Raw genomic sequence first — 27,905 nt, forward strand, 5'->3', positions numbered from 1 at the left:
CAGACCAGATCTTTAACTCCGAGCCTGGGCGCTTAGGGTTAATCCCACAGGAATGACTCTCAGCAATGACAGTGTTGTTCAGCTTTGGAAACTGATATACAACAGTCAAGAAGTGTTAGAACAGTTTGCATTAGACTTGACAAGACATTTCAGGGTTTCCTAGATGAACATACTTTCCCTTTTCAAAATTACTTAACAATCAAGTAATAGCCAGAAATGCCAGTGGACATAATTCAAACTCCCAAGTGAGGGTCAGACTCACTGACATGGAAGATTTTAGAAGGAAAAATTCGCAAGTAAGAATCCCTTTCTCCTTTCCCTCCACATCCATCTGAAGTTCAATGCAGAAAACTATGTTTCATTCCTTAAAGGAAGGGGAGAGGAATCAAGTGACTTATGTAGAAATTGGAAAGGAAAGAAGGGGGTTACTCAAGAGTGCTTTGAGAAAGTATGGGAAGAGGATAACATCAGGACCTTGAATTCTCACCATAGGCAGCACACAGTTTCTTAGCATGGCCAGCAATATGTTTAGGAGCTGTATCTGAGGCTTTGAATGCCTCTGTTACACACATCTTTTATCCCTTGATGGCCTTGTTTATATCCCATGTCTGCCCCTTCTGCTTCTGTAGCATGTCGGGCTGCATACAAATCTTCTGAGAAAAATTATGGTGACCTTCAGAAAGGGGGACCGGTCATCTGCAAGAACAGTTATGCCCTGATATATCTGAGGTTCCACAGGCCATGCTCTGAAATCTCTAAGGCTGAGGAGGTGGCATGTAGGCAAGAAACTTCCAGTGAGAATACTGATTGCAAAGGCAAGCAGGGTGGTTTATGTGGGATTGTTGTTCACTGTTGAAGATCTTGGCAAGAATCTGAGTATAAAAGGAGCACAGAAGATAGGATGGTCCCGAGAAACTGATTTTGTGAGACTGATTAAAGATTCCTCGAGATTTGTTACAGCACAACATACTTACAGTTGCAGACCTGAGTTTCTTAAGTGCTGGCAAGAAGCACCATAACCTGGCACTCCTGCAGAAATGTTAGAATGTCCTTAACTTTACAATGCCTTTGACCCCAGATGTCTCTGGGGCAGCAATACATGAATCTCATGCAATCAGTCTGTAGTCATCTCCGAACTTGCTTGGAGATGCCAGGTGAGGCACCTTCGACTATCTGAGGTCCCAATCCTCAGCTTTCTAGCTGACAGTTTTAGCAGCACTGGACCATGGCACAAGGTGGGCTCCTGTTGGAATACGTCTTTTTGTGTCAGGATCTTGAAAGGAAATTCTAGGTGTGTTTTAATCAGGCCTGAATGCTGAGACATGACAACTACTGAAAAGGTAACCAGACCCACTAGTCTATTTGTTTGCAAATTATTTAGCATCTTCACACTTTTTTTCATGGCAAAGGAGAGCCTGAAGGCACTTCTGAAATAAGGGGTTCAGAGTTTCCACTTTCAAGTGTGTTTTCCCCATCTTTTGGTTTTCCAGCTGGACCTGAATACCCACAGGTTCATCAATGGACTTCCAACCTGATTTATGTTGCTCTGCAAGAATGCCTGGCCTTGAGTGAATCCCTCCAGTCCATGTGCGTCCTGCAGAGCCAGTCAACTCCAAATTTTCTGCTTCTTTGATGCATAAAACCCTGAGACACAGAATAAGAGCTTCTGCCCAGGGCACAGTCCAGGCTTCCATGAGAAGTGCTGAAGATTTTTGACTTCTTATTGAGGAGATGACGACCTTCAAACCCTCCTTGGAAAACAAAAACATTTTTGGAGCTGGGCAATTTTGAGAACCACTTAGAAGGCGACAGAAAAAAAAAGTTTTTTAAGAAAAACTTTACAAAGCTCTGCTATAAAGAAAGGCTTGCTGTTTGCTACCTTTATGGGTGTGAAGGTCAAGAATACAGGGGGAAAAAAAAGTTGTGGTCTGCCTCCAGTTGCTGTTGATAGAAGGAACACCGACACAAAGTGGATAGGAACAGAGATAATAATGGTTACACCCTTTTGTAAAGTTCTTTGAGATTTTGGCAAAAAGGGACTAGAGAAAAGACCCGATAATTCCTCTCAAAGAAAGCCAGCAGCTGGAGAGGGTGGTAACATAAGAACATAAGAATGGCCATACTGGGTCAGACCAAAGGTCCATCCAGCCCAGCATCCCATCTGCCGATGGTGGCCAATGCCAGGTGCCCCAGAGAGGGAGAACAGAAGACAATGATCAAGTGATTTATCTCCTGCCATCCATCTCCTGCCCTTGTTCTGAAGGCCAGGGCACCATACTTTATCCCTGGCTAATAGCCATTTATGGACCTAACCTGCAAAAATTTATCAAGCTCTTTTTTAAACCCTAATAGAGTCCTGGCCTTCACAGCCTCCTCCAGCAAGGAGTTCCACAGGTTGACTGTGCGCTGTGTGAAGAAAAATTTCCTTTTATTAGTTTTGAACCTACTACCCATCAATTTCATTTGGTGTCCCCTAGTTCTTGTATTATGGGAAAAGGTAAATAATTTTTCTATATTCACTTTCTCCACACCATTCATGATTTTATATACCTCTATCATATCGCCCCTCAATCGCCTCTTTTTCAAACTGAAAAGTCCCAGTCTCTCTAGCCTCTCCCCATATGGGACCCGTTGCAAGCCCCTAATCATCTTAGTTGCCCTTTTCTGAACCTTTTCTAATGCCAATATATCTTTTTTGAGGTGAGGAGACCACATCTGCACACAGTACTCAAGATGTGGGCATACCATAGTTTTATATAGGGGAAGTATGATATCTTTTGTCTTATTATCGATCCCTTTTTTAATAATTCCTAACATCCTATTTGCTTTACTAACTGCCGCTGCACACTGCGTGGATGTCTTCAGAGAACTATCCACAATAACTCCAAGATCCCTTTCCTGATCTGTCGTAGCTAAATTTGACCCCATCATGTAGTACGTGTAATTTGGGTTATTTTTTCCAACATGCATTACCTTACACTTACCCACATTAAATTTCATTTGCCATTTTGCTGCCCAATCGCTCAGTTTGCTGAGATCTTTTTGTAGTTCTTCACAATCTGTTTTGGTTTTGACTGTCCTGAACAACTTGGTAGATATGAAGGTGCTAGCAATACCCTATCATTCTGCCATCCAAAGGAATTGGTGGTAGCAATGGCACACTGTGTTACTTGAAAAACCAAACCCTTTTTATTTGGAAAAGTTTAATTAGTAGAGAAGCTGTGGCCTCAAGTATGCTAAAATGTAAACTCTGAAGTTTTAGGTAGTTTCTCTCATTGAACAGTTAAATTCAGGAAGATTCAACAGCATGACCAACACGAATCTAGAGCAGACCGAAGTTTCTAAAGAAGTGTTAAGCAGCTTACGGCTAATAAGATTTTAGTTGTTGGACTTGGGAGATGATCCAAAGCCCATTGAACTCAATGTGAGTCGTTCATTGACTCTGGTGGACTTTGCATCAGGCACATGGTAAGAAAGATTGGAGAGAAAGCCAGTCATTTGTTTTTAAAACCTACTTCAGAGTACTCTGATGGAGTTCATTATCAAAAGTCAAAGGGAACGAAGAGAGACTTGATGCATGTATGATTAGCATACACTGTTAAGGTGGACTTCTGCCTTATGGACTTGAGCCCAAGAATTCGAGAACTGTGTGAAATTTTTGGGGCACAAATGCTTTCTGATCTAACTGAGCTCAATCCACAAATTAAAGTTGTAACTGACAAACAGATCAACACAAATAGATATGCTCAGGCAAACCCTATATGAGAATATATTATTATTACTATGTAGATCTTAGTACTTGTAGTGAGTAGAGCTCCAATATGTGGCTTAATATTTGATGAGAGAAAATTGATTTAGCACTTTAAAGACTAACAAAACTATTCATTCGGTGATGAGCTTCTGTGGGACAGACCCACTTCATCAGATCAGCTCTTCACTGAGTAAATCATTTTGTTAGTCTTTAAAGTGCTACATTTCTGCTGCTTTGTTTTGTTGGAGTACAGACTAACATGGCTACCTCTCTGTTACAACCTCAGTGATTGGCATTAGTACCAAAAAAATTTTCATGATGTTTAACAGAGGTTTCATCATGCTATGCTGATGAAAGGCAAGGGAATACTGGCACGACAGAAAGAGAGGTAGTAACAGAGAGTAAGCTGTGCTAGTATATACACTATCAAAACAAAAAGCTGTCAAGTAGCACTTTAAAGACTAGCAAAATAGTTTATTAGGTGAGCTTTCGTGGGACAGACCCACTTCTTCAGACCATAGCCAGATCAGAACAGACTCAATATTTAAGACACAGAGAACCAAACAGTAAGCAAGGAGGACAAATCAGAAAAAGATAATCAAGGTGAGCAAATCAGAGAGTGGAGGGGCGGGGGGAGAGATCAAGAATTAGATTGAGTCAAGTGTGCATATGCTTGTCTGCACACTTGACTCAATCTAATTCTTGATCTCTCCCCCCACCCCTCCACTCTCTGATTTGCTCACCTTGATTATCTTTTTCTGATTTGTCCTCTTTGCTTACTGTTTTTGGTTCTCTGTGTCTTAAATATTGAGTCTGTTCTGGTCTGGATATGGTCTGAAGAAGTGGGTCTGTCCCATGAAAGCTCACCTAATAAACTATTTTGCTAGTCTTTAAAGTGCTACTTGACTGCTTTTTGTTTAGAAAGAGAGCTGGAATTATAATTAGTGTAACTTAAGTTGTATTGTTATTCATCATCATCATCATCATCAACTGCGGGCTCAATGCCTGTTCGTATCTGATGCCTCTGTCACTATTTCCTTCCATTATTTTCTGTCCAGTGCAGAGTGGCTTAGTTTCTGTACACTAGCTCTGCACCAATCTACTATATCATTTAACCATTCTCTGTGGGGTCTGCCTCTCCTGTTTGAACCATCCATTATGCCAAATACCAGGATCTTGATTTTTCGTTTGTCGTTCATTGTGCAAATATGCCCAAAGAGTTGTCGCTTCCATTTTATAACCTTCTGCAGCAGGTTCTCTTTTGTCTGTATCTTTCTATATAATTCCTCATTGGTGACCTTCTGCATCCATCCTATTCTCAGAATCTTTCTATAACAACTCCTTTTGAATGCCAATATTCTTCTTTTCGAATCTTTTGTTATCATCCATGTCTCACATCCATACAACATGCTGCTGAATACACACGTTTTCAAGACATCCAGCTTCGTTCTTAAGCTAATTGCTTTGCTTTTCCAGATCTTATCCATCGCCTTCAAAATCGTTCTTGCTTTCGCTATTCTAGTCGCTATTTCCTTCTTACAGGCTAGATCATGTCATGTTGCTCCCCAGATACGTGAGCTTCTCTACATTTTCTAGTTCAATACCATCGACACTGATCTTCCTTCCTATTTCCTTATCTCCAAATACCATTGTTTTTGTTTTATCCATGTTCACAATCTTCTGGAACAGTGTGCTCAATTGCCTCTTCATATTGTTATTATTGAATGACTGTCCACTTACGTGATAAGAATGGTACAATGGCACAATATATTTTAAAAAATTTAGTGTTTGACTGTAGCTCTGAAATGCTCTGGTGTAAATGGTCCCAAAAGATATTTCCCTACCCAATTAGAGGAATTTTCTTTTTCTTCTGCAATTCAAGGGTTAGGATAATGTATATATTTGCTGAAGTACTATCTACACTAAATGTTAAGAATTTACTTGACAGAAAACTGAAAAATATGTTTTTCGGTTTAATGTGTGGTTTTATTCTGAAATATTGGAAATGGAGGTGTAAAACAGTTTTTGAACAGACTTAAATGAGAATGAATTGTTCCTCTTGTGTAATTTATGGAGCATCTACCTAATTTTGATTCTCTCCCTAAATCATCTGATTCTTTTCTACACTTTATATTGTACCTCTCAGAACCATACAGAAGATTCTCTTGTTTCTAGCCTTTCCTTACCACCACATCTTGTCCTGCTGTCTGCTACTGCTAAGTATCACTACTATATCACTCACCCTAAACACATTCAGACTAGATGCTTTCATAAAAGATATGCTCTAGTTCAAACAGAGATTAAATCGGGGAATTCTTATGGCCTGTGTTACGCAAAAGGTCAGATTACAGAATCACAGTGGTGCCCTCTTGGCCCTATAACCTTTGAATCAATATTATTTCAGTTCTTCTCCATTGTCATAACGAAATACATCCAAAGTGCATCAGCTTTGTATCATTGGTTGTGATCTTGTAGCTCTGTCCCACTGCTCTACTTCTATATTCATGGCAGATTAGTTTCAATTTCAATTATTTTACTGACCTACCTTATTCTACCCCCAAAATTTCATAGTGTGCACCAGACTATTTTAGCACATATTTGATAATTAAGTACGATACAGCAATACCTTTATGCTATCAGATATAAGGTTCTGTTTTGGAGGGATTATATCTTTGCAATAACAATTCAGTCTAGACTAAAATCTCAGTAAATCTTTCACCTAGGAAGGAACATTTCAAAACCAAATATGTGCAGCAATATGATGTACGAGATTAAAAAAAAGGTTCCCAGTTTGTGGCTATTTTGAACACTCAAAATTAACTTAATTAAAATGCAAAATTCAAAGTGAATATTTAACTCAGAAGCTGCTTTTCGTAAAGATTTTAATTACTCCTATTTAGTACCCATAGTTGTATATCCCAATATAAATTTATGATACTGGGGAATGGATCCAATATTATTAGCAATTTACCAGGTGACTACCACACTGTACACAAGATGCACTGAAATTCCCATTAGCAGTAGCATGACTTTTGGACATATAGAAGTCCCGTGGCACCTTGCAGACTAACAGATATTTTGGAGCATAAGCTTTTGTGGGCAAAGACCTGCTTCATCAGATGCATGAATGGGGGTTCCAGAGGAGGGTCTAAATTTATGCATCTGACGAAGTGGGTCTTTGCCCACGAAAGCTTATGCTCCAAAATATCTGTTAGTCTATGAGGTGCCACAGGACTTCCTGTTGTTTTTATAGATACAGACTAACACGGCTACCCTCTGATACTTTTGGACATATATATCACAGGCAAAAAGACTATTTTAAATAAATGTTTTAATGTGCTGAAATCAGAATAAATCTATATATAACGTTCAGTTGGGTAGTTAAATACAAGTTTAACTACCCAATAAAGAAAAAAGAGGAGAAGATGTGTACTGAATTTTGGATGTAAATGACAAAAGCTTGGTAAGCTCAGAAAAATAAGTACCTTCAAACCTACAGCCAAGCTCTGTCTCCAGAGGCGTATGCATGACTCCTCCAGAAATCAAAGACAGCCAACACTCCAAGCAGCTATGCCCTGGAGTTCTTACCTGAAGCTCAGCTACTACCCATCAGAAATCAGCATGATTTACACTTTTCCTGCATGCTGCTGGTTTGCTTCACAGCAACCTTATTTAAGCATAGTTCTATATATCCAATAGTTATTGTGGCATACCACATTAACCGGGGAACCGTAAAACTTCACACTAAATTGAAGGATAGTGTTTCAGGACAATGGCTATATTGTTTTCTCTGTGGGTATGTTTACACTACCCTGGGGATTGACGCTGCAGCAACTGATCCACCAGCCATCAATGTGTTGCATCTGCTTAGATACTGTAAATCGCTCCCTGAGCAATCACCCATTGATGCCAGTACTCCACCCAAATGAGAAGAGTCGCTGGAATCAATGGAAAAGCAGCAGCCCCTGCCGAAAATACCTTATACAAGATGCTGTGGTGAGTATGTCTGCTTCAGACACCCTATTTGCATAGCTGACGTAGATCAATGGCAGGGGTTACTGTCGACCAGGTTTCTTAAATTATGTTCCGTGGAACACTGGTGTTCTGTGAACAACTCTCAGGTGTGCCGAGCGCGTTTGGAAAATAATTCCAAGTTTTATAACAAATAACCATCATACGATGATAACAGTAATGGAAAATACTGACATAATTTTATTTCTACATCTTATGAGAGCAGTGGTGGTCCAGCAACACAGTATGGCTGACTAACCCTGTGCTAGCCTCCCCTCCAAGCTTCGTCTCCGATCCATGAGGCGGAGTGGCAACCAGCAATGATGTGCGGCGCAAGCGCTACGCTGGCGTGGTGGCTTTGCTGTCAGTCAGTTGCTTGATATCAGCCAACGTGTGTGTGGCATGTGATGATTCATTGAATTTATTATTTCCATTGATAGGAGTAAACAGAATAAGTTACACTTCTTTTTAAAAAAGCCAGAAGTGAGTGAAAAATACTACTGCTGAGGACCCAGCATCATCAATGAGTGAGGTTAATTTTCAAAGGTGTTCTGCATAAAAAATATTGTTTGGTGTTCCATCATCTCCAAAATTTGAGGAAAACACTGGTGCAGACCAGGCCTAAGTGACTGTTTTCACTCTCTGCATGGTCTGTTTAAACTGAATGATGTCAGGAACTTCAATCAAACTAAAGAGATGTCGCAATAAAAAAAATACATGCAGGAAAAAAACTCCTCATATTTTGAATTCTTTGTAAATTGTTCCCCTCAAACACCAAGGAAGACATTACAATCTATTTTCTCACTCACTTTGTTACTGTAAGATTTTGCATGGCAAGGTTGAGTGAAACCATGAGTAGTAGACATTTATACCCTGTGCAACCCAAATGTTACAATTCCATCAGAGAAAGCACTGTTGAGATCAGTAGCAACACACTGTCTCAAGCTGCTTGCGTTCCTGATTACAGAATAAAACAGCAAAGGAGTGAATTTTAGCTGGACTATTCAGCAGCCTGTGTGTGCTACTTACATTCATTGCTGTGCCTACGTGACACAGAGTCCTTCAAATATTACTTGAGAGATGTTGAGAAAGTATAGTGGCGCTACAGTGTCTTAGAAAAAAGAGTCACCATATGTTTTTAACACAGTAAAACAATGTATATTTCCTAGACTCATTCCAGGGAACAATTCCGGCTAAGATTTTCCAAAAAATATTCAGCCTAAGCCAAACATGTGGCCTGGAAAATATCAGCCCAAAGGATGGAAATTTGTCAATGCTATAAGCGTATGAAAACAGGATCCAGGCATGAGACGTGTCAGGCAAAACCTTAACAACAGGGGGCACTGCTCACTCCAGCTATAATTACCCGGTATAGATAGGCAGGGACTATTCGCTTTCTTTAGCTGCAGCATTGTAATGAAGGTTCACAATCAGCTGGTTAGCTGCCCTGGTCATTAAGTCCCTTTTGTGCAGAGCACGCTGTGACTTACAGGCAGTTATTACAGTATTGCTGCAGTTCCTAGCTTCCACTGTTTATGTCTAGTTAGCATGTCCACTATATGAAACGAACTTATTTTTATATTCAAGCACTGGGCAGTCACTAATCTTTTTGTATGTGCATGCTGTGATTATGTTGCATGGAGACCCACTATTTTTAAATAAACTTTTTGTTCACTGTTTCTATTGCCACAAACTGTTGTGCTGTAGAAAGTCTTGAAATATATACTACAGGCCCAAGATGAAACCGTATTTCCACATGATCACCAGAACTTAGTCTTCCTACTGGTACGTCCTTAAGTACATTTTGCTTTTGCAGGTCTGTGCAATTAGAGCTGAGGGATACACACCCTTGCAATATGGTTGCTTTCACTGCATGAATGAAACTGCACTCGTTACACTGTATACTTTTGCATCATGATGTGGTTGTCCTGATATTTATTTGCAAAGTCTAGTCTCCGCCATTTTTTTTTACATTGGTATAATGTCTGTGTGTCTTGGTTTATAGGTCAAATTAAATAGACATCCTCCTATCCTTCCCTCCGTTTGCTAACTTCAGCAGAACAATTTTCAATTAACTTGCAAAAATCCTCAATTCTTTTAAAGATCAAATCCTTTTCTTGCAACTGTCTGTTTGACCAGTGATACCGCTAATAATTTGGTCTCCAAATAGCTCACCTGCTAAATACTGAAATTCACATGGCTTGGCTTCATTATACAAGTCTGTAATATAATGATCAGTGGTTTCACCCAGCAGCTGGCTGCCAGTATAGAAAATGAGCCTTTTCCCAAGTGGAGCCTCAGTATTCTTGTAAACTGGTAGACGGAGCAATTCAAATGTTACATCTGCTGATGGTCTCCCACAAACTTATTCATTTCCGTTACCTTTGATACTTAATGTTGGATAATGATTTACCTGCTAATATAGCCACACACTGGCAGCTTTCATTTATTAAAAAATGCAAACTCATTCTTGAGCCCACAACCATCATTTTATTTAAGGTTGTCTATTCTCAAAACTGAACAAAATAGCAGTGTGTATGTATTTTTATGGAGTGTTTTTCCCCCCGCAATCAATTAAATGAAGGAAAAAATCTCCACTGGGTTGCTGCCTTACCTGGAGCCTACTGCTGACAAATGCCTGATAGGGCAATAAAATGAACAGCAGGTCCTTTACAAGAATCTTTGTCTAGACTGTGACTATCTTAAAAAACGGGAACATTTCATATACTCATTTGACAAGAGAGAAGTGCAAGCTCATGCCATACCTTTTTCTGCTGGCCTGAAGAGCCCATTATTAAACATTATTACAGCATTAAATATTCCCTGTGTAGGTACTTCTAGACTGCAATCAAGTCACACTGCTTCACCACCTCCTTTTTGTGAAGACGGTGTTGACTGGCAACTCTGATTAGACCGTATACCTCAACTTCTATGAGTAGTACTGATCTTCCATGTGGCAACAGAGCTATTCTGAACGACACTGGTGGAAACTGATGCTCACTGAAAGATGGTTTAGTGCAGCTCTTACTAATACACGGTAAAGATTAAGATAAATATATCACTAGATTCATGACAAATATTTATTTCCTTACACTGTACTGGTCTTTTGACATTTGGATTATACAAGACATAATGACTGTTCAGTCTCTCTCAGTTTTCTCTCACACAACACACAGTACGCTTCTCTGGGGAGGATCACATAATTCACCTTATTTGTCACCATCTTCTCTCTTTCATGGTTCATGTAAGAGTTTACAGGTGACTATGGCAGAAATCCAAACCTGCACACAAGAACTGATTGAGCATGCAGTGCATAAACTGGGTCATTCAATTAAACTGTTTCTAAACCTGTTCCTTTAACATCACTAATTTACCATTCAATAAAATTTGTATTTAGCTGTATTTACATGGGGGGAAAAAAGTGTATTCTATTCTTTTACTTGGTTCAGATATACTTGACACATGCCATGCACACAGTAATGCCCATGCCAAACTAAGATACAGACTAACTTAAGTTTCTATTGATGCTTTTGTTACAACAACAACATAGGACTACAGAGCGACAGCAGAAAAACACACAGCAAACAGTAGGGCGTACAGTGCTCCATTCTGTTAAATTCCAGCCCCATTCCTCATGATGGGGAGATACTAGAGTATTTTTTTTTTATATATGTCATGTGTACCCACTCTATTATAGAAGGGTGAAAACCAGATATGGCTGGTTACACCAAGTTTTCCATTGCATAACTTTTATTGACGAAGTTGGACATGGGCTAATAACTGGTAAATGCTGTACTCACGTCTGCGTAATGGCCTTGCATATCGCAGCGGTTACAATGTTTACGCCAATAAGCTCTCTCAAGGCACTCTCTAGAGTAGTGTCCAGGCAAACAGCAGTTTAAACAAAAACGTGCTGGGCAGGTACTTTGTACGTGGTCTCTTTTTGCACACAGGCAACAAGGGGGAATTTTCTAAGGAGAAAGACAAAAAAGAATCTTAGGTGAAAACATTTCAACTGTTTGAAGTATTTAAAAGAATTGGTGAAACACAAACCAAAATAAGTGGAAACCCTCACAAATCATAATGATCACAATTAAGTATTTTCACCCTAAGTGGTATGATTATTACAGTGTTTCTTCATGAAATTCTGGTGTTGATGTAGAACAAGTGACATACAAGCCAACACTGTCATTCCATATGCAATACTTCCTGCTCCTTGTCTCTTCGCAGGTTTTATGAAATACTGTGCATAACCTGCCCGCTTTCAATGACTCAACAACAATATGACTCAGAGGAAAGGAACATTTTGATTTGGGACAAACTTTTCATTCGTGAATACGATGAACTCAAATTTGGGAAATGGCTTTTATGAAATGTATAAATGCATGAAAGAGGTGTAAAAGCAAGTTGGTTATCATTTTGTTTTACAAAATACTGTTCAAATGAAAAAGTGGTTTTTCCTAGTGGCACAATTAACCCCTTCCTCTATGTCATAAAAGCGAATGTTCATCTGCAATTCATGTGTGGGCATACTAGTGAATTTATGGAGTTGTAAAATCACATTAGTGAAAGCCTAATATGAAGCTGTGTCCATTTAAAGCCAATTTGGATAATTAACAGAAGTTTCAAGATCCACAGTCCCTGGCTTTCAATCATCCAGGGGCCATGCTCCTCTTGACTGGTTGCTCACAAACGTACTACATGATGGGGTCAAATTTAGCTACGACAGATCAGGAAAGGGATCTTGGAGTTATAGTGGATAGTTCTCTGAAGACATCCACGCAGTGTGCAGCGGCAGTTAGTAAAGCAAATAGGATGTTAGGAATTATTAAAAAAGGGATCGATAATAAGACAAAAGATATCATACTTCCCCTATATAAAACTATGGTACGCCCACATCTTGAGTACTGCGTGCAGATGTGGTCTCCTCACCTCAAAAAAGATATATTGGCATTAGAAAAGGTTCAGAAAAGGGCGACTAAGATGATTAGGGGCTTGGAACGGGTCCCATATGGGGAGAGGCTAGAGAGACTGGGACTTTTCAGTCTGGAAAAGAGGCGATTGAGGGGCGATATGATAGAGGTATATAAAATCATGAATGGTGTGGAGAAAGTGAATATAGAAATATTATTTACCTTTTCCCATAATACAAGAACTAGGGGACACCAAATGAAATTGATGGATAGTAGGTTCAAAACTAATAAAAGGAAATTTTTCTTCACACAGCGCACAGTCAACCTGTGGAACTCCTTGCCGGAGGAGGCTGTGAAGGCCAGGACTCTATTAGGGTTTAAAAAAGAGCTTGATAAATTTTTGCAGGTTAGGTCCATAAATGGCTATTAGCCAGGGATAAAGTATGGTGCCCTGGCCTTCAGAACAAGGGCAGGAGATGGATGGCAGGAGATAAATCACTTGATCATTGTCTTCTGTTCTCCCTCTCTGGGGCACCTGGCATTGGCCACCGTCGGCAGATGGGATGCTGGGCTGGATGGACCTTTGGTCTGACCCAGTATGGCCATTCTTATGTTCTTATGAAGAACTGGTAGAAGTAGGAGTAGGTGAGTAACCTAGGCAGTGGTGACCATGAGATGGTTGAGTTCAGGATCCTGACAAAAGGAAGAAAGGAGAGCAGCAGAATACAGCCTTGGACTTCAGAAAAGCAGACGGGCTGGATCCCCAGGGATGCTAAAGGAGTCCAGGAGAGCTGGCTGTATTTTAAAGTCTTATTGAGGGCAGAGGAACATACATTCCCAAAGTGCAGAAAGAACAGCCAATGTGGCAGGCAACCAGCTTGGTTTAGAAGACAGTTTCAGTGAGATTAAACACTAAAAGGAATCTGATGAAAAGCAGAAACTTAGATGACTACGTATGAGTATAAAAACGTTGCTCGAGCATGCAGGATGTAGTCAGGAAGGCCAAAGTATAATAGGAGTTCCAGCTAGCAAGGGATGTGAAGGATAAGTAGAAGGGTTTCTAAAGGTATGTTAGCAACAAGATGATGATCAAGGAAAGTGTGGGACCCTTACTGAATGGGGGAAGCAACCTAGTGACAGATAATGTGGAAAAAGCTGAAGTACTCTATGCTTTTTTGCCTCAGTCTTCACAGACAAGGTCAGCTCTTGGACTGCTGCATTGGGCAGCACAGCATGTGGAGGAAGTGGGCAGCCCTCAGTGGTGAAAGAACAGGTTAAGGAGCATTAAGAAAAACTGGCCATACACAAGTCCATGGGGTAGGCTCTATTGCATCTGAGGGTGCTGAGAGAGTTGGCAGATGTGATCACAGAGCTCTTGGCAACCGGTGTTGGCCCCTGGCAAATGGAAAAAAGGCAAATGGAGCGCCCATCTTTAAAAAGGGAAGGCAGACAATCCAGGAACTACAGCCTGGTCAGCTTCACCTTACTCCCTGAAAAAAATCATGGTGCAGGTCCTCAAGGAATAAATTTTGAAGCACTTGGAAGAGAGGAAGGTGATAAAAAACAGACAATACGGATCAGAGGGGTAACCACATTAGTCTATATCCGCACAAATAGTGAGAAGTCCTGTGGCACCTTATAGACCAACAGATTTATTGAAGCATAAGTTTTTGCGGGCAAAGACCCACTTCGTCAGCTCATGAAAGCTTATGCTCCAAAAACTGTTAGTCTATAAGGTGCCACAGGACTTCTTGTTGGTTTTGTGGCTACAGACTAACATGGCTACACCTCTGATACTATTTCCAGTAGAGACAGAAAAGTGTTAATACCATTGTACAAAACCCTGGTGAGACCTCAGCTGGAAGGCTGCAGGCCATTCTGGCTTCCCATATCTAAGAAAGATGAACTCAAACTGGGACAGATGCCGAGAAGGATTTCTAGGGTAATTAGAGGAATCGAAAATCTACATTATGAGAGGAGGCTAGAGCGGCTTGCCTGGTTTAGCCTAACAGGCAAAGATTGAGGGGCGTTAGGACTGCTCCCTCTAAAATGCACCAGAGAGATAAATGCCAAGCAGGGAAAGGAGTTATTTAAGTTAAGAGTCAATATGTTAAATACTCAATAAGGATACACCAAGGGCAAGTCATGCCTGACCAGCCTTATTGCTTTCTACGATGAGGTAACTGGCTTTGTAGATAAGGGGAAAGTGGTGGACATGATATACTTTGACTTCAGCAAAGCTTTTGATATGGTTACCCACAGTATCCTTGCCAGCAATTTAAAGAAGTATGGCTTGGATAAATGGACTATAAGATGGACAGATTGTCTATGCTCAATGGGTAGTAATCAACAGCTTAATGTCCAGTTGGCAGCTGGTATCAAGCCACGTGCTCCTAAAATTAATTTTGTTCAACATCTTCATTAATGATTTGGATGACAGGATGGGTTGCATCCTCAGGAAATTCACAGAGGACACTAATGAAGGGGGAGAGATAGATATGCTGGAGGACAGAGTTAGGGTCCAGAGTGATCTAGGCAAATTCGAGGACTGGGCCAAAAAGAAATCTGAGGTTCAACAAGGACAAGAACAGAGTCCTGCACTTAGGACAGTAGAATCCCATGGACTGCTACAGGCTGGGGACTGACAGTTCCGCAGATGAGGACCTGGGGGTTACAGTAGGTGAGAAGCTGGGTATGAGTCAATAGTGTGCACTTGTTGCACAGAACACTAATGGCATATTGAGGTGCATTAGTAGAAACTCTGCCAGTCAATTGAGGAAGGTGATTATTCCTCTGTATTTGACATTGATGAGGCCCTCTCTGGAGTACTGCAGCCAGTTTTCAGCCCCCTCTGCAGAAAGGATGTGGACAAACTGGAGAAGTCCAGTAGAAAGCAACGAAAATGATTCTGGGGCTGTGACACATGAAGAGAGGCTAAGGAAACTGGGCTTATTTAGTCTTTAGAAGAGAAGAGTGAAGGAGGGATTTGATAGCAGCCTTCAACTACGTGAAGCAGAGAGGTCCGAAGAGGATGGAGTTAGACTTCTCTCTGTGGTGGCAGATGACAGAGCAAGTGGCAATGGTCTTAGGTTGCAGTGGGAGAGGTGTAAGTTGAATATTAGGAAAAACGGTTTCAGCAGAAGGGTGGTGAAGCTCTGGAATGGGTTGCCCAGGGAGATGTTAAAATCTCCATCCTTAGAGGTTCTTAAGGCACAGCTTCACAAAAGCCCTGACTGGGAAGATTTAGTTGGGGTTGGTCCAACCCCTTCCTCAAAGCAGGACTAATGACCTCTTGAGGTCTCTTCCTACCTTAATCTTCTACAAGTCAATTTTCCAAACAACTGAGTCTATCTTTCAAGCTTGAAGGTGCTGTCTTTGCAAAATTCAGAATTTTTACAGTCTTTTCTGGGTGTAGTAAAGTCATGCTCAGCAGATACTGCAACAATTTCTATACAATATTTACATTCTAGGTGTTTTTCACAAAACTGAATTGAATATTTCATGTAAAAACTTTCTGCTTGTTTTGCTGAAACTTGAGCTGCTTCGAGGGTTCATTTAATAGTTTCTGTAATGGCAAAAAGGAGGTAAATAAGCTTTAAAACAATTCCTTGCTCGGGCAAGAGGTGTTATGTCTAAAGGCCGTAACTATCTTCATTTCCTTTAGTTCTTTTTCTCTGACAGTCTGTACAATTTAAAACAGGTACAAATGTAAAATATTATGTTAGGATATGTACCCTATGTCCTTATGCTGTACTTATCTACATTTTCTCTGTTCATTTGTAAATGAGAGAGATTTTGACTTGCAAAAAAAACAAACCACACACTTAACACCGACTAAAGTCTTCTTTAATGTTAATTAAATTCACATACTGCAAGAGACCTTATTCTCAAATTTCAAACTGTTAAGCCAAACGACAATTACATGAAGCAAGATGGCTCAGGGCAGGCTCCCTCCTCTTGGAGGTCTCTTTGCAAGCAGTCATTACTCTCGTATATGGAAGTTCACCATAACACACTTTATTTACAATGTCTTTCATTGCCCCATTACAAGGCTTTTCGCAAGTGCTTCTGTACCCTCTAGGTCAGTGGCGTCCAATAGTAATTGAAGGATTGCCACATTTGTGGTGGTTGTCCTTCTGTATTTTGCACAGATCCCCACCCCAGCAATGCCCTTCCCCTCCCCCAGAGCCAAGCACCCCCAGTCCCTCCCCACCACCCAAACTGAATGCAGTGACTCACCATAGCTGCCACAGCTGCCTCAACAGCCACAAGAGCCAGAACGGCGTGAAGCATGCTGAGCCATACTGTAAGGAGCCATGCCAGGGCCAAAGCCGCCATGTGCTTGTCCCACCAAGCGAGGGATGGGAGGAGGCGTGTGCATGCGCAGAGGGGACGGACAGCACCCATGTATGTGGCTTGAAGGAGCCACATTTAAAACCTCCAAGAGCTGCATGCATCTCCAGAGCTAACTGCCACACCATGGCATCCCATTTGCCACATGTGGTGCGTGGGGAATGTATTGGACACCACAGATCTAGGCAAAAAGTTGGGCTGAGGAAGAGAGGTGTCGCCTATCTCAGATCCTGAGCTGCTTTGCCTCATCTCCCAGTCCATTCCCACGCTCCAGTCCCCAGCTGATGAGCTGGGTCTCCTTGTTAACCGGTTAATCACCCAGTTCTAATCAATTATTTCCAAATCTGGACTGCATGGGGATGTTTATAAGCTTCACAGCATGGTGGGCCAGCTCTAGGCCAAGACAAAAGAGCTTTAACTAGTAACCACAGAGCAAGCAGCTGCCTCAACAATGAATTAAATATTGCATTTACCTTTGGAGTAGGACAGTTTTTGGACAAATGACCTTGTTTATCACAATTTCTGCAAATAACATTTTTATTTGTTGCATAGTATCGGTTGGTGCGTCTCAGGGGTGCATAATTACCAATCTGTGCCTAGGGAAACAAGAAAAGAGAAAGATATATGTATTATTTGGGCTTTTGTGATTTAGTGCATTGCTGAGCTGTATTTTTATAGCTGTCAATGTTGCTAAGTTCAGTTTGAAAGCTAATATTGGACTTATAAATTTGTCATTCATTAGCGCTGACGTCAGTAGTTTTGTTCTCTTACATTTTGCCATTTGGGTGTTGAAATGGTGGGCTGCTAAATCACTGGCCGACATTTTTATCTTTTTTCCCCTAAACTAAACTAAAAGAATAATTAAGCAGGCAAGTGAGGTGCAACTGGCTCTTTCATTCCAGAATGAATGGTTGTTTTCCCTACACTGCACATATAGCTAACCTGAGGTGCAAATACCAGCCACCATTCAACAAGGGCAGACAGATTCCTTAGAAGAAATGTAATGCTGTAGAAAACATCAAGTAAAATAGTATGCTGCACATGAGAACTTACAGTGAACCTTGAAGAAACACAACTGTGACCTCACATGTAATCTCCACAGAACCAGAAGAAGGTGATAATTCTCTCCTTTGTTCCTGAAGATGTATTTAGTAGCAGTAAACATCAGTTTTCCACTCCCCTCCCAACAACAGACAGGATGCTGGGAAAAGAACTAGGACAGGTGCAGCTGTCAAAAGCCAAGCCGACAAACTGGCATACAGACGAGGCGTCAATTTGGGTTGGATTTACTCCTAGAGGTTTCATCACATGACAATCTTTAATTGAAGATTAATCTTTAATTGCTGGAGACTCCAGCACAATTGTGGTGGGCTGACAACTCTAATATGGAAGCATTATTGGACCTTATTAGAGATGGTTGCAAGCACGAGAGGTATCCTCAAAAGAGGTCTGTGTACCACGCTCCTCTTATACAGGGGACTCTTAGGATTAACTTTCTTCCAGACTCTCCAGAATGAGGGGGAGGTGAGTGGGGTAAGAAGTCTTCCCACCAAATGATAAATGCACTGAGCTAGAGACTGAAGCCAGAGACCGAAGAGTATGTTTCTGCTTCAGCGAGATACTGGCATCCCATGGATATATTAAGAAAAAACAACTGTCATCATATTTTCACTGTATTTTTTTATTTTTAGTTTACACAGGCTTTGTCAAAAAAAATTATTTTAAAAGAATTCCTCTATTCTTTCTGCATACTCCATACCCCATATGATAATATTGTGTTTTTGACAGCACAGCTGGAAGCTGCAGGAAATAATTATGATGTTAAGAAAGAATTATTACTTCAAACTGAAAATAAGCAGCTGGGGTAAATGAACTCTTAAAAATAATTATTCTCTTTCCACGTAAACCATGCTTACCAATAAAGAATGGAGAAAGAGACAGAGACAGAAATACACAGTAAGTCAGAATTTTTCAAAATATGTTTGTGAGGGATCAGAGGCCTATAATAAGGAGTTTCATTAAGGCCATGCCCAATGTTTTAAAAACAACTTACAACATTTGGAATAATTTATTAATCTATATTACCTCTAGGTCTTTATCACCGATGGACCAGTCTACTCCATCTTCTCCTGCAAAACAGATATATTGTGAAATATATCAATGCAGTTACTTATTTTGCAAATTCAGCCACAGGTGATTTTTACACAGTTATTGAAAGGAGACAAGACCAGACTTTAAAAGCACACCATTGGCAAATCTAATTTCAGAGTCACCAAAGAGACCAATCTGTTTGGCTTAAAATCTGACCTCCCTTCTATTTAATATGTGCCCTTTGATGGGTGTGTTTTGTTAAATAAGTCATGAGCCAGGGAAGAACACAGGCACTGACATACTGCACTGCTGGTAACACAAATTACATTTAGCTGCTGCCTGTCATGGCACAAACAACCCTTAGGAAGTCAAGGGTCACCTTCATAGACCTCTCAGATCTTGCGAGACACCAGGTGGTTGGGGTAATATCTTTCATGGGACCAGCTTCTGTTGGTGAGCAACACAGGACAGGTCTACACTACTGACTTAAGTTGACTATGCAGTGCCGGATGTCCACACTACAAGTTGGACCCCCTGGTCCAGCACCCACATGTCCTGACTGGTCCCAAATGAGGGGGTTTGCTGGACCAAGGGAGGTCAATTCCAGACCCTCTGCCTGGCCTATGGTCCCAGTTCAACTCCTGGCCCCAACTGATGTCCCCCTAACCCCTGCTGGGCCTGGTTGTCAGCCCTCTGCCTGACTCTGCTCCTGGCCCCAGAAGCCAGACCCACAGCCCTGGCCACTGAGTCTCCACTTCCTGCTGCTATCACTCAGGCTGTCCGCCCTGCTGTTGTGAGGACTGGCCATGCTGCCGGGACCACTGTCACCCCAGTTGTGCTGACGGACCTACTGACTGGGCAGCTGGGTCCGCTGTCAGCTAGACTCCTGGCCAGTCAACCCAGTTGCGGGCTCCTGGACCCAGCCCACCAGTCATCCAACTCCCAGCAATTGGGGCTCTCTGGTTCAGGAACATCCCTGGTCTGCTGGACCAAAAAACCCCAGTTTTCAGAGGTTCAACCTGTACTCCCATTCTTCCCGTGGTACAAGGCCCCTCCAGCCTGGAGCCCTGAAACTGGTAAGACAACCAACTGCTAATACAAGTAAGGCAGCATCTACATAGACTGCCCTAACTGCACTGACATAAGCCTCATGCATCTCGCAGAAGAGGAGTTATGATGTCCAGTTAGTAGGGAACTTACATCAGCAGGACAGGGCTGTAGTGTGTACACTGACATAATGAGGTCAATGTAAAGCAACTTACATCAATCTAACCGTGTAGATCAGGTCACAAGCTTTCAAGCCACGGAGCTCTTCTGAAGTTTAGGGAAAGGTGCTCCCAGCATCACAGCTACATGTCAGGTGGAATGCAGATAGTTCAGCATAAGTAGTTAGCACTTACGAAAAGGGACTATTCAACGCTGAGTGACCCATAATTCCCTCCGCGGTCATGGGACAAAAAGAAGGTGTTTGTGGGGGTCGGGGAAGGAACGGATTGTGTGATAAGCCATAAATCCCGTCTCTCCATCTAGTCTGCCCCCCACCCTGAGCAAAATCCCATCCCCGCTCTATTGGCCAGACATTTCCGACCCCTGCTCCTATAGGCCGGTTTCTGCAAAGCCCTCCCTTCCCACTCTCCACCCCCCGCACTGGACATTTCCCACCCCTGCTCCTGAGAAGGTATTTTGTTTTCCCGTTTTGTAGGTACTTGTCACAGAAACTCACTCATGAACAAAATAATTATTCGTCACAAAAACTCGTCCATCATCTCCAATAAAGACTGTACTAATGAATTACAGAGCACAGAATCATTCCTACAAGAAATAATTCCGAGTTAAATACCGCTTGTTACAAGAAATTCTCAAAAGCAAAAATATTTAATGGGTATAAGGTACTCTCAGTGTTTCAGAACACCCGTAACTTTCTGGTTAGTAAAACAGAATGCCTCAATACATACAGTCAAAGTTTTAAACAATTAAAACCCAGCTACACAGAAAGCAATGCAATACACAAATGAACGACCAACATTTCCCATGACCAGCTGCTTTGCAAATACTGTGTTTCACAAATTGGGAGCAACCACTTCTCATCAGGGGCTCAGTCCTGCCAAACGCTGAATGCTGTGGCCTCAATTCAGCAAAGTACCCAAACACAAACTTAGCGTTAGGTATCTGAGTAGTGTCGCTGACTAAACACAGGGACACCATGTAAGTTGGAGGCCTCAGTGATTCCAGGTTTTTCATAGTTGAAAAATTTGAGAATCTGACCTTCATGAAATCCAAACCCTGCAGCTGAAATGTGCTCCAAAATTTAACTTCCATGTAAAATATTATGAGCCCACCTGGCTATGAAGATAAACACAAAACCAATGCACAAGTCTGAACTGGTGCTTGCTGACAACCCAAAACAATAGTTCCAAGGAACAAGGACTTTCTTGTCCATCTTAATAGGTCACTGATTATGAAACACAACTCATTATTTTCAAAGCCCTGGTGCTGCCAATAGTCACGCACATGTACAACCTCACAGAAGTTCAGAACAAGTGAAACAGTTTTCCAGGTTCTGGACCAACAATGACAAGTATTTAATAGCTGATTATTTTAGTAACCTCCAACCACCTCGTTCCCCATCTAGCTGTCAAAGCCTCAGCTTCCCTTAACACAATTTTTAACATGCTGTTATTTCATTAATATAAAAATCCAGGACATGTTGAAAAGTGAAACTGAGTGGACAGAAAGAAATTAAAAAAGAAGTTAGGATACTGAGGATCTTTTCCAATAAAACTACGCAGTCTTCCATTATGTTGCTGCAAATTTTCCAGTGAGATACCCTGAAAAGCCATAGATTTGAGGTTCAACTTATTACAGAGAATTGAAGGTACTGGTTTTATTTCCTTGAAAGGCTACATATTGAAATACAAAAAGCCGTTCTTTTCTATTCATTTAGAAAAATCTTATTTTTATTTACATGGGTTTTAAATCAATTTCAGTATAATTTAAACTCATGTAGTTGTGATGGTTTTGATGTCCCTGAAAGAATTTATGATATTCTGAGCCAGTGAATATGGCAGTGATTCCCAACCTTTTCAGTAACATGGCACACTTCCATGGGACAAACAATACTACATCACACCCACTTTTTTCAGCTGAACTGATTGCTCATAAACATCATATTTACTTACATTTACTATGGTTATGGTCTTACTAGAAGAAGGTCCTCAACACAGTAGTGCATACAAGTTAAACAAGGATCAAATGCATTCATGTTTCAAATCCACCACGGCATACACCGTCTTAGATGGTGAACACAGACACATTTTTAAAATCTGCTTAATGCCATGCCAGGGATCTTGAGTAAACAGGTAACCAATGAAAGCAGGCTCCTCTCCCAGCCAGCCCATTGGAGCCAGGACGTGGCATTTAACCCATGTCCCACCTCCAACAGGTTCCCATTGTCCCTCTCTCCCACTTGCCACAGCAAGGAATGGGGGCGGGCTCCCTGCCAGCTCGTTCAGGCTGAGAAGCAGCATTTCAGCTGCCTCCTGGTACAAACAGGGTCTTGCAGGGGTGGCTTTCCCCTCAAAGAGACCCCATGTGGGGAGGGGGATTGATGAACCCGGTACCAGCTGGGACTCAAGCAGCCTTGCTTTGCAAAGAGACACAGTAAGGGGAAACTCATGAAATTTCATGGCACACTTGAACAGTTCTCACAGCATGCTGGTTGTAAACCACTGGACTATGGCACTACTGGCTGGGATATTCATTAAACAAATCACTGCTATTGCATAGGTTTATGTGTGTATCCACAAATATCTAAATTTTTAATTTCTTGCAGAAAAAATACCTTTGGAAGTTTCTAAACTTTTTTGGTGGCTGTATGTACATCTAAACTTAGTACATATAGGCTGTCTGTTGTTGTTAATTGGGAAGAAATAAAAGAAAACAGGACCAAAAGCAGCACTTTTTGCAATGAAATCGTGGGACAATCTTTGAATGCCGGCATCATGTAAGTTTCAACACATAACGTACTTTTACTTAATTTGCTATTTGAGAGTTTTGGATAAACACAGATTAGCTGATCTCTGCTCCCTGAGCTTCTATGATCTCCCTTTTCCTGGTTCCTGCGTCTTCAAACCCAAACCATTCCATTTACTCTTGCTTCGCCCTCTCTGATGCATGGCCTGAGCACTAGACCTTGCTTATCAGCTGCCCTGAAGCTCCATGGAACTACCAATCCCTGCTACTTTCTCAAAGCTGTGTACTGAGTATTTCTCCACTCCCATTTCCAACCCTCAGACCAGCAGCCTGAGCTACCCTTATTCCACCTGTGCTGAATGATAAGAGGCATCAGGCCTGGTCTAAACTACAGAGTTGACCAGGTCAACATATGGTGTCTACCTGTGAAAGGGTCTTTGCTTAAATTGGGCTCCTCTCCCTTCCCCCGACAGAAGTGCCTCTCAACACTTACTTAATACCATCACCTCTCCAAGGTCGATGCTGCACCAGTGTAGACAGCGCATTGCTTATGTTGACGATTACTGTCTTTCAGGAGCTGCCCCACACTGACAATGCAAGTGGATCCGCTGACTCCCAAAGATATTCCAGGTGGTCTGCCGGCCGCACTGATCAATTCCTCTTCCTCCATCCCTCAACTCCTTCCTCTTCCTCCAGCACCTCCTGCATGCTGGAGGATGTGGGGAGAGGATACACTCAGGGGAAGGGGTAGGAAGGAGAGGCGGGGTGAAGTGGGGGCAGGAAGAGGTGGGATGGGGCCCTAGGGAAAGGGATGGACTGGCGGTGGGGCCTGAGGTTGAGCAATGCATAAGAGTCAGTGAAAAACTTTAAATCAAAAGGGGGCCCTCAGGTTGCTAAAGTTGAGAACTGTTGCAACAGATACTAACTTTCCCGCCGAGGATGCGCACAGCCCACACCAGTGAGGCTGACATAATTTTGTAGACATAACCTAAGAGCCATTGCCGGAAAGGCAAATGGAAGATGAGGTGGCTGATACCACATGGCAGAATGAATGGGGGCTAAGAGGGGATCATTAAGAGCTTCTTGGCAGGACCTGGGAGCAGATAAGAAGCGAAAGACCTAGTAGTGTACAGCTCAGGATTTAGCCCTGCATCTGTCCATATAGTAGTGGGATGGCGGAATGTGTGTTTCACATGGGAGAACAGAAAAAAAACTAGGTGGCTGCCATGAGGACCAGAGCTGAGGTCATGCCGCAGGGTGGAGGAAATGAATGATCAAAGGAGCAGGGAATGTCAATGGAGCAGGCATACACCTTTCTTGAGGGGAAGAGGTGTGTGTGTGTGAAGGTGAGCCACACTCACCTGAAATTCACGGACAAAGTACGTAATAAAGAAATACATGTCAATTTGAAAAAAAGTTACATTTATGTGGAAGCCTTTAGGACAATGAAGCTGGGAGAAAAACAGTGGGATTTTCCTTTAAAGGAACAAACCAGAAAATATTGTGTTCAGAAGATGATGATAAACTATTCCAAGGTGAAAAAGCAGTCTGGGAGCACTTTAAAGACTAACAAAATATTTATTTATTTATTTATATTATTTATTATTTTGTTAGTCTTTGAAGTGCTACCGGATTGCTTTTTTGTTTTGATAGTATGCAGACTAGCACGGCTTTCTCTCTGTTACTATTCCAAGATGATAATTCACTGTATGTGGAAAAATGTTCAAAGATCTAATCTCACATTTTTAGCACCCAATAAAAACACTCAGCCATATTTTAATTCCTGACACTCTAGAGTTCACCTGGCCTCTTTTCATCAAAGGTCTTGATTTTTATCTCACACTTTGATAATGACTGCAAAAATACAATGCAGCTCTTTACTAAATATAAAGTGCTGGCATCTTTTTGTCAGTTTTATATAAGCATGCACAAACATTTTGGTAATTAAATTCTTTGCACTGCTGTATTTTTTTTTTTAGGTAATATTTCTGCAAAAACATTTTTCTATTATTTTTTAAACAGTTCACAGTTCCTTGGTGAAAGGACATTAACATTTTAAAAAATTATTCTGATAATCTCCCCTGGGGCTTTCTCCATCTCCAGTAAGTGACTGCACCAGAATCTCAGAGCCACAAATGCATGTGTTATTTAAAGGAAGCTGCTAATTTTCACATGGTATCAACGTAAACCCCTAAAACATAGACCAGCCACAATAATTTTACTTTTACTTGATTTTCTCATACTTTGATTTCCTTTCACCTTTTTCATGCGTGTTAACCACATGAAGGTACTTTTCTTTGTTTGTGATTCATTCATTCACGTAATTTCATGAGAAAATACCTGCCTCTGCTTACTCCTTTGTTTAGTTGTATGAACTTTTTGCATTTGTATTAGAGGGCGGGGAGGACAATGGATTTCTATGCATGCAGCTGATATCAGCATCTTGTCAGTTTTGGGGGGGGGGGGGGGCAGTGAGGAAGAGACCAGGGTAAGGGAGAATGGGAATGATGTTAAATGTACAGTGCTTGGATAGAAATGAGAGTTCTAGGAAAGGGGCTTCTTCTATAGGCAACTACACTTGGGTCACTCTGGAATAACACATTATTATTATGGGATGGCATGTAGAAGCCCCACAGTTAAGGTTGCAATCATATTTCTGTTTAAAGCCAAATTTTCAAATTGCACTAAAATTTACGTGCTTATTCTGAGCAGTGTAAAAATGTGTACAGCAGTTCCAGGCCCTAGGCAGGGTTGGGGCTGGTTGGCGAGGGATTGTCCAAGATACACTCCCCTCTCCCAGGCCCCAGTGTTTAAGAATGTAATAATAAAAGTACCTTATAATTATTTTCCCAGAGAGAGAAAACCTGTGGATAGCATTCCTTTATATCACTGAACTGCTCCTTTTGAGATTTAATGCCCAAATATTGTAAATCCGCTCCAAAGCCCGACAGTTCAGAACTTTTTAGACTTTTGGGTTTTATGGACTACAGTGCGGCTGCATGCACTACAAAGAACTACAGCATCGTACAAATTCCTGGAAGAGGGAGAGACCCTCTGAGAAAATGATCTAGAGTCTACAGGGAACATGCACTGGGCTAAGAGCCAGATAATCTTGAGTACAAGGGTATGTCTACACTACATAGCTTTCAGCAGCATGGCTGCATTGTCAAAGCTGTGTCCCTAAAAGTCAAGCAGTATCATCACTGTTTGATGGGACAAGAGAGGAAAAAAATATTAGGATGAGCTACAATTTAACTGTTTCCATATCTATGATCCCAAAACCTGCATTGTTCTGCTACAACCTATGATCTAGGGATTTGAAGATGTCACCTTTGCAGTCAAGCATACAGCTTCGCCTGACTTTCAACTTGTGGGAAAAATTAGACCTTTTACATGACGAAGAACACCGCACTTCAGCCCTCTCAGCAGGGAATCTGGAGAATCTGATCCTGGTCTCTGGAGAGGTTAACCCCAGTCTAAGACCAACGGCATCTCCAGTGTCTCCAAAGACATTATGCACACTGAATGTCTTTAGTAACAGTATGCAATGAGCTTAATGTTTTATGGCATTTGTGCATTTAATTTACAATGAAAACAACATATTCTCTAATCTAGGCAAGAGATTTTTCTTACAGTGGAACTTAGATGCAAGCATCTCTGGTTTCCAAATTACATTAAAATCTTAATTCTGCAATTGTATTTAATTACAATATACTCACAATTATATTAGATTGTAAGCTTCCTGGGACAGAAGTTGTTTCTGACATATATGACTGACACGCCATGAAGCCCTGCATGTATCTGAAACTTCTATGGGTTGAGTAAATATTTTCAATTACCTCTTTGAGACTCATATAGCATTAGAATGGAATTTTACAGCTCTTGTTTTAGAAATGGAACAGAAATTTGGCAAGTTCTCTAAGTTTAACGTGCCACATTTTATCACAGACATCATGGAAAATTCACTTGTGACTGGTGGTAACAGATATGCAAAGTTTGTCTTTTGTTTACAGGAAAATCAAGCATTTGAATTTTGATGCTGACTGCATATTCGGTGATGGGTCATAGAATGCAGAGATATTAATATTGTTACCACCCCACAACCACTAGAGCTGCAACACTGTGTTTGGCAACATACCAGGGAAAAATAAGCATTTTCCAAGATCTTACATTCTAAATAGAACACAGAAAAAACAATCCACACAAAATTCAGTGCAAACTTAAAGATCAGAAATACACAGAACACAGATGAGGCACTGATGAAAGAACAAGGCTTTATGATGCTTTTTATATCCTAAGCCACCTGACTCTAGTCTTTTAAATGAACTTCTTCAGTGCATGGTCAGTTACCATGCAAATGCCATGTGGAAAGACCAGGTTTTAAAATGAGGTTAATTAATCAATGTTTATTACAGCAGTGCTGAGAGGCAAAGAGAGAATGTCCCTTAGTGCTAGGTACTGTACACACAGAGTAAGAAACAGTCCCTGCCCCCTAAACACTTAAAACCTGAAGGGGTTCTGCTCTTAAAAACTATGAAAAAGATACTTGTCTTTATTTGTTTATATTGGGAATACCCATGCAAATTTTATTTTCAGTTTAAAAATTATGTACAGCTAATTCAGGCAACTCAAATTGTGGAAACTCACTATCCTGCCTCGTCTCTCTTCCTGCTACTTTTCAAGGCAAAAAACCACCCTTAACACACCCACACCCACACACTCCCTTTTGTATCTGAGGAAGTGCAAGAAATGCTAGTCCAACACTCTATTCCAGTAGGCTGCATTCTAAATACCACCCAGTTGGCTCATTCCAC

At 41.3% G+C, this 27,905-nt stretch overlaps 1 protein-coding gene across 2 annotated transcripts in view; it reads right to left on the reverse strand.

Annotated features, from left to right (window-relative positions):
* Positions 1-27,905, reverse strand: part of ZCCHC7 (zinc finger CCHC-type containing 7) — a 164,656-nt gene that overhangs the window by 35,626 nt on the left and 101,125 nt on the right. For both annotated transcript variants that reach the window (XM_074994009.1, XM_074994010.1), the window contains exons 3-5: positions 19,114-19,157; positions 17,502-17,624; positions 11,563-11,733 (exon numbers count right to left, since the gene is read on the reverse strand). In XM_074994009.1, the coding sequence (XP_074850110.1) occupies positions 11,563-11,733; positions 17,502-17,624; positions 19,114-19,157 (338 nt within the window). The remainder of the gene's footprint in view (positions 1-11,562; positions 11,734-17,501; positions 17,625-19,113; positions 19,158-27,905) is intronic.

This window comes from Carettochelys insculpta, chromosome 5 (genome assembly GCF_033958435.1).
Source record: "Carettochelys insculpta isolate YL-2023 chromosome 5, ASM3395843v1, whole genome shotgun sequence".
Classification (NCBI taxonomy): domain Eukaryota; kingdom Metazoa; phylum Chordata; order Testudines; family Carettochelyidae; genus Carettochelys; species Carettochelys insculpta.